The sequence below is a fragment of the Fukomys damarensis genome, unplaced genomic scaffold (assembly GCF_012274545.1).
Source record: "Fukomys damarensis isolate Sample0158 unplaced genomic scaffold, DMR_v1.0_HiC HiC_scaffold_37, whole genome shotgun sequence".
In the NCBI taxonomy this organism is placed as follows: domain Eukaryota; kingdom Metazoa; phylum Chordata; class Mammalia; order Rodentia; family Bathyergidae; genus Fukomys; species Fukomys damarensis.
Window position 1 is genome coordinate 2431873 of NW_022900949.1, and position 7752 is coordinate 2439624.

General features: G+C 56.1%; 1 protein-coding gene across 5 annotated transcripts in view; it reads left to right on the forward strand.

The window, feature by feature from the left end:
- The window catches only part of Gatad2a (GATA zinc finger domain containing 2A), a 59310-nt gene that overhangs the window by 23099 nt on the left and 28459 nt on the right, over positions 1-7752 (forward strand). For 3 of the 5 annotated variants that reach the window (XM_010606507.3, XM_010606506.1, XM_010606505.1), the window contains one exon: positions 4269-4543. In XM_010606507.3, the coding sequence (XP_010604809.1) occupies positions 4275-4543 (269 nt within the window). In that variant the 5' untranslated portion in view covers positions 4269-4274. Of the gene's footprint in view, positions 1-3683; positions 3789-4268; positions 4544-7752 lie in introns of those variants that run through there. The other 2 variants (XM_033759782.1, XM_010606509.3) reach the window with 2 other exon arrangements.

The following is a 7752-nucleotide window of genomic DNA, read 5'->3' on the forward strand; positions in this document are numbered from 1 at the left end:
TTTGGTACGGGGATCGAACTCAGGTCTTTGTGCATTCGAGGCAGGTGGCACAACCGCTAAGCTAAATCCCTGGCCCAAGGCGGCTGAGTCTTTGAAACAGGTCGGACCCTCCACTTTCCGCACCTCCAACTGCAGCCACTTCAGCTGTGCTGTCTGTCACCTGTCTGTGCGGCACTGCTCCCTCAGTGTGTTCCTAAGCAAGGGGTCATTGCTTGATGAAGCACAGTCATCCCCTTCTCTCTCTTTGGGGTTAAACCGCGCCTGGGCTGCACACTGAGCCCACTCTGCCCAGGGCACATCCAGCGTTCAGGACTTCATCTGTGTCAGTCCTGCCAAGTACTTAATCCCCTCACTGATAAGCCCCTTTCCTTCTGTCTAAAACACAGGGACTGCTAGCATTGTTAGTGAAGTCAAGCATCTCTAGTCAGAAATGTTTCAAAATCCAGAAATTACTGAAAGAGTCTGGGTTTGGAGGCCTTTCAGATTTCAGGTTTTCTGATGGAAGGCTCTCTCAGTGGTGCCATCTGTGGAGATGCTGTCCCTCCACCTGACAAACTTGAGAGTTGGAGCCACTCTGCCTGCAGGAGTTTGGGAGGAGGGCTCCTGACCCTGTGGTGTGTTAGGGTGGTATAGGGGGTCGCTTCATCTAAGAGACTATGTCAATATGACCACCTCAGAGCTTGAGCTCTGGTTTGGGTCTCTTACTATTACTGTTTTTCTTCTTACTATTATTTTTTACTTACTGTTTTCCCCCCAGAGACAGGAGTCTAGCTGTGTAGTTCAGGCTTGGAACTTGCTATGTAGCACGGGCTGGCCTCAAACTCAGTGGCAGTCGTCCTGCCTCAGCCTCCAGAATGCTGGGATTAAAGGTGTGTGCCACCAGTCCTGGGTATTTTTTTGGTGTTTTTTTTGGTACTGGGGATCGAACACAGGACCTTGCGTTTGCAAGACAGGTGGCAGCACCACTGAGCTAAATCCCTAGCCCTCCTGGCTATTTTTAAAAATTATCAACAGATATTTATTGATCTGGTGTGCTTTACCTGAGTTAGGTTTACCTGGCTTTGGTTTCTCAAGTCCACTTTGAAAATCCCATTCCTGCTGTGATGTCTTCTGATCTTTTGCGCTTGTTTTAGAGTGTGTTTGTGGGCAGAAGGTCTCAGGCCAGTTAGATAGTGGTGTTTGTAAACTTTGGCAGCGTTGGGGTGGAGGGTACTGATGTTTGCACCACTTCAAAGTCCCCCATCACTGTACCTCTGAAGACTCGGTCGCCCCCATGGTGGTGCTATGAGGGTCCTTAGTGGCCCTAGAGTCTGCCCTTCTCTTCCTCTGGCCAGGAGACCTGCCCTGTGTCCCACCTGCTTGCCAGCCTTCCTGGTGCTTGGCTGTGCAGCCTGAGGCCTAGCCTAGAGAGAAAGGAGATGCTGAGGCTGCCCAGGTTCTAGCCCTCTGCCGGGCAGCCTGCGGTAGGGCTTGCCTTAGAATGGGCAGGCTGCAGCCCGGGTTTCTGCCTGAGGGCCAGCAGTTCCTGAACAGCCCTGTGGTGGCATGGCTTTGCTCGCTGGGGTGTTTTATCCTGAGGCAAGCTCTGCCGATGGGAATTTTGGAAGGGACCCTAAAGTGCTAGTGGGTTGATCTGACCCCCTTCCCCCTTTTTAGGGGTAGACTAATGCATTCCTGCTGCTCTTAGTAGAAGTTTGCCCTTCAAGGCTGCTTTCTTCCTGAGGACTTTGTGCCTGCAGTGCAATGGCTGCCAGCTCTGGTGTGCTGGGGACGCGGCCTTTAGGAAGGAGGGGCTGCTCCTCAGCGGCACTCGCCCTCCCTAGGAGCAAATGCCCTGCAGCGTGCGGGGATTGGCTCTGGGGATTGGCGGCAAGCAGGCAAGTCTGGGGCCTGGCTGCGGAGGAAGCTCTGGGCCTGCCTGCGAGGGGAGGTCAGTGTCCACAGAGACCTCTGGGCGGCCCTGCCCCCTCCAGCCGCACTTGTCCTTCCCGAGGTGGGGGAAGGGTGCATGCCCCACCCAGTGACTGCCCCCTGGAGGCAGAGGCAGAGGCAGAGGCGCCGGAGCCTGGGACTGTGGGCCTCTGGGGCCGCCATTGGTTCTGGCCAGGCCTGGCTGAGCTCCACGCTTTGGCTTCATGGTGCACCGCCCTGGCACCACACACTGCGCCCATGCTGTGGCTCCTGGGCCCCTGCTGGGGACCTCAGCCTGCTGCCAGAGCCCGGCTGGGGTCCTCTAGGCTGGAGAGAACAGCCCTGTTAGGCACCTGAGGGCCTTGGGTTCAGAGGAGTTTCACTGAAGAGAGCCCAGAGCCTGCAGGGCTGAAGGTTGTACTGGGATGGAGGAAAAGCATGGTGTCGGGTAGCCTGGGTGGGGGCTGTGAATCCCAGGGAAGGAGTTGGTGCTGGGCACCAGGCCATGCCCGGAGTGTCACTGTGTAGGCACAAAGGTCCCTGTGCGGCTCCTTATCTGTGGTCCTGGTCCCCTCTCTTCCACCTGGACAGGTTGCTTCAGGCCCAGGCCTGGCACTGCCACCCACGGCCTCTGTTGGAAGCTCTGTTCTCACCCGCTCCAGAGCAGCCGAGGAGCCCTGGTGTGGGCAGTGCCCAGAGGAGGGGAGAAGTGGCTGACGCCCCAGGGCAGTGACATCCCCTGGGGAGACAGGGCAGATTGTCATTGAGGAGGCTGGACAGGGTCTGTGGTCAGGGAAAGACAGACCACAACTCCAGAGTTGAGCAGGCGTGAGAGCCAGGGCTAGCTGGGGCCCAGTGGATGGGGTGCATGAGTGGAGCTGCAGGCTGGAACCCCAGGACAGGTGGGGGCAGCTGGAGCCCCAGTCTGAAAGCCAAAGCTGTTCAGGGTTGAGGACCCCCCCTTCCCAGCTTAGTTGTGTCATGGCACTGGGTAGTGCTGAGAGCAAAGGTCTTGGCCTGCCCTCCCTGGGGAGCACAGAGCCTCCCTTGCCCTTTGAGTTGTGCCCATGCTGTGGTGTGGAGGTGCCTGTTTGGTGTGGCCCTCTGACTGCAAGCCAGTTCCTGAAAGGTTTTGAGTCCTGTATCTGGTGACAGCGGTGGGACCCCTTTGGTGCCATGCTGCCCGCTCTGCCCGGGACAGGCCTCCCAGCGTGCTTGCCAGTACAGAAGCGAAATCACCTGGAAACCCGGCAGGCGCCAACAGACTGGGCCTTGGCATAGTGCGCGCCACAGGTGTGAACTGGTCCTCGGGGCCCACAAGGTGGGCGTGGGCCATCAGGAAAATGGTGACACTGGAAATTGTCAGACCTCAGGAGCGCGTTTCCTTTCTTGCCCCTTGGTGAACTCTAGGGCGGATTTTTAAAAGGCTGTGACTCTCTGAGTCTCATTTCCCTGGCCTGTTAGGACGTCGAGGCCTGGGCTCTAGCGGCCCCTTTGAGAGTGCCACTGCCCAGGCCCGCTGTGGCATGCCAGCTCCCTCCCAATGACAGACCTGCTGCACTGTCCTCCTTCTGTCTCCGTGAGGGTTAACAGCACTTGAGCTTGTTGTCTGGAACCGGTTCAGACTGGTTTTCTGGAAAGTGCTTTGTCTCTCCGACTGCATCCTGGGAAGGGTCATGTGGAGCCCAGTGATGTCATGGGATCAAAAACTGACTCAGCTGTTTTGTCCTTCTTTTCTTTCTTCTTTAAATCAAGATATGTGTGTGTTGCAGGTACAGGACGGTGGCACGGTGACGGGCCTGGCCCTGACCTATCCCCAGTGCACCTCACCAGTACTCAAAGGGTTAAATGTGACCCTCATTTCCCACCTCCTGGAGGTGAGCAGGGAGTGAGGAGACCTCCCTTCCCCTGGGCTGAGTCAGAGCCCAACTGAGTCACTGCAGTGACTCCTAGGACAGCATGGTTGCCCCTTCCTGGGTCCCACATACCGTACGTAGTCCTGTGCAGGCTGAGTCCCATATGCCATCAGCCTGGCACGGGGACAGTTTCCCTGCTTGGCTCTCACTTCTGGGCGCACCGAGCTCTTTACCTCCTGGTGAGCGGCCCTGCTGTTGCTTCTGTCTTGCCTCTGGTCCCTGGGCCCCCGTGTAGATGCGTGGGGTACTTTGGAGGCTGGGGTGCCCCTCTTTCCCAGAGTCCCCCGGGCTGTGGAGAAGTGTCTCCAGGACGCCTCTTGGGGCCCATGTTTGTTGTACCTACTCTGCCACCACCACTCTTCAAAGCCACACCCTGAAAAGTTCCTAGAAGGTTACACTTTGCCGTGCCCGGTTCCAATACTGTCTTCTCCTCCCCTCAAGTCCAGAATGACTGAAGAAGCATGCCGAACGCGGAGCCAGAAGCGAGCCCTTGAGCCCGACCCGACAGAGGACGATGCAGAGAGCAAGAAAATAAAAATGGAGAGAGGACTCTTGGCTTCAGACCCCAACACCGAGGAGGACACAAGGGTGACGCCAGAGCTGGGAGCAGGCCCAGCCCGAGGACTGCTGGGGGCCGCGGAGGCCACAGCCACGGCCATCTGCAGAGGTGAAGGGCTGCTGGGCGACGGGCCCGTGGACATGCGCACCTCCCACAGGTGAGTGGGGTGGCGGAGGGGGGCAGCTGTGGTGGTTGTCGTGCGTGTGTCTGGCCCTGGCATCGTACTGCCAGCAGCTTGCTGTCCTGGCCAAGTGAGCTCCATCCAGGGGCCCTGACACCCAGATGTGTAGCTTGGGGTGTTGGTCTCACAGCATTACCCTGCCACCTGTCTGCTCATTGCTCTTCGTTTGCAGGAAGAGGTGAGGCTTTCATTTGGTCATTCATGCCTTCCTGCTCTTTGTATCCGAGTGTGGGAGGCCAGGGATGTTGCATCCCACCTGGGCCATTTCACTTGGCTGGTGTCAGGTGGTGGCCCTGCCCAGGTTTCTGCCCCTTGGAGGAAGGGCCTCTCGCTTGTTGGACTTGGCCATCCCTGAGGTCAGAGCTCCTGCTGCTTGCTGTGGTGTTTCTCGTCAGTCGTTACTTAATTACCTCAGGGTGACTTTGCCATACTCGGCCATCATGAGGCCCTTAGGTGAGGGCTTGGAAGAAATCAGGCTCAGCCAGGTGCATACCTGTCATCCCAGCATGCTGGGAGGCTGAGGCAGAAGGGTGGAAGGCCTAGCCTGGACAACTTAGTGACTTGGTGAGATTCTGTCTCAAAGTAAATAAAAGCAGCACTCTGACATAGCTCAGTGTGAAGGCCCTGGATTCAGTCCTAGTAGTGAAGAGAATAGGGTGGGGGAAACTAATCTTCACCCCATTCTTTATTCAGAAGTTTACTTCCTCCCCATAAAGAGAAATTTAGCTGTGGCCCCTGCTCCTGCTTTACCCTTCCCTCAAATCTCTCCAGAATGTCCACACTGACAGCCACTGAGAGTACAGGGTCCCAGCTCGTCTTCCCTACTGCCCCCCTCACTGTCGAGGACAGGCAGGGCAAAGCTGGGAAGCTGGTGGCCCCTTGTTAGTGTCCCCTGACCCTGCCGAGGGGTCCTGAGCTCTGTTCTTTCTGCTAAATCCATCTTGGAGCCCAGACTAGGGGGTGGTGAGGCTCAGATTGGGTGGCTCAGTGTTTCTCAGCATCTGGATTTGCACCTCCTGCATCAGCCCAGTCCTGCGGGGTAGGCATCTCACACAGTTTGGAGGAGCAAGCTCCTCAGGCCCTGCCTTCCGCATCCCTGTTCTCACCTAGCCCTGCTCCTACACCACAGGTCCAGGGCTCGTTCCCTCTCTGCCTTGGCGGGTCCTCGGCCTCGGGTGGGTGAACCAGTGAGCATCCAGGCTGGGGTCAGGTGTGAGATGTCTGTGGGGACTCTCCTGGGTGCCTCTTGTGTTCTGGGCTCCTGACTTGGTTTTCTTCCCTCATCTCCAAGTGGCTCTGCAGGGCAGGCCTGGGAGACAGGGAGAGTTTGGGTGCTGACAGAGTTCATAACTGGGACTCACAAGCTGGGGTCTGCAGCAGGGCTCTGGGCATCTCTGTCTTTCCACTGGGCCATCAGCTTCCAAACTGGCATGACCTAGAAGATGCGACATTACTCACTGAAGTTGGTTGAGATGCTCTCCTTAGGATGTGTAAAGGGTGCGGGGACGGGAACCAGCCCAGACACTCAGCAGTGGTCCTGGAGCCCTGTGACACTGAGGACATCTGTGGAACAGCCTGGAGGCCGGCAGGCAGGTGGGGGTCAAGTCACCTGGTTAGGCAATCATGGCTGTGTCTCTCCCTGGTGAGTGGCAGTGATCTCCACCTTGCAAGTTGATGAGGCAGTGTGGCGTGTGTACTGGGATCAGCCTCCGTGCTTGGCACGGCAGAGGAGGCCCCCACGGCACTGTGACAGCTACCCTCTCCTGCCGCAGTAGTCAGAGTGCGCTGTCATTCCCTGACCCCTGGCTTCTGGCTTAGTTCTGTGGGAATACGGGGCAGCGCTCTGACAGCGTCACAGAATACACGCAGCCCAGAGCCATTCTGCATGTGGCTTGCTGGGCAGGGGGATGGGCACCCTTGGGTCCCTACTGCCAGCCCGGGGTGGCTCTGGTGGGTTTTCCAGGCTCCAGTTCCATCCCGCATGGGGAACAGCTATGGCCAGCCACAGCCTGGGTCGCTCAAGCTTCTGGTGCCAAGCTTAGTGTGTCGGTTTTAGTAGTTGTATCGAGAAAGGTGGATGTTCATTCCTTAACCCCTTGACTGAAGTACAGCAAGCAAAGCGGAAAGTACGTGTGCCACCAGATACACTTTCATGAACTGAGCACATCCCCAAGGCCCAGAGCGAGAGAACACAGCTGGTGCTCAGCGCTGTAGCATTTACTGTCTTCTTCACCTTTAGCATTGGATTCGTGCAATCTACTTGTGTCGTTGAGACAGTAGTAACTCACTTTCCTCGCATTCTGATATAACCGGCCCTCTGTATCTCCCGGCCCTGACTTGTGGATCAGAAATACTTGGGAAGGGTGGGGTGTAGCTCAGTGGTACAGCACTCACCTGACAGGCGCGAGGCTGTCCTGACCTCTGTGCCCCACTCCCAAAACAGAAAGGCTGTGGCGGGTACACGCTACTCCCTCGAGCACAGCTCTGCCTTATGTGGCCCTTACCTTATGTTGAGGTTCTTGGTCCGAGAGGTAATTTAAACACTTTACCTGTGCGGGTGCCCCACCTGCACCGGGGATTGAATTTGGGGCCTTGCACTTGCGAGGCAGTCATGGCGCCACTGAGCTACATCCCTGGCCCAGCGCTCTTCCTTTTGTATGAAGGTCTTTAGCATCCTGCAGGGCACCTTGGAGCCAGGGCCTCCCCAGTACCAAGAGTTGGGACTGTCGTCTGTTTCTGGAGTTTCTGTTCAGTTCTTTTTCAAAACTATCACTTTTTCTTTGTTTAATGCTTTCTACTTCCTGTCTTATAACCTGATTTGGGCATTTTGAAGGCTAGAGATGTTTTCTGGTGGTTTCTAGAAGGAAGTTCCTTTTTATTTTTTTAAGAGTTACTATGGATCAAAATTACCAAGACACACAGACGTATAACTACAGATGCACTACACACACACACACTTATGGGTGATTTGGGGCGTGCATGGCAGCACAAAGTGATAGGGCCCCATCTCTTTAATTGGATGATATTTCTGACTTAGTCTCTTAAAGCTTGTGCTTTAAGTTGAAATAAATTAAAATGGGAGAGGGCCTGGGATTTATTCAGCTCAGTGGTTCCACCGCCTGCCTTGCAAGCTGAAGGACCCAAGTTCGATCCCCAGTACCAAAAAAAAAAAAAAAATTAAAGGG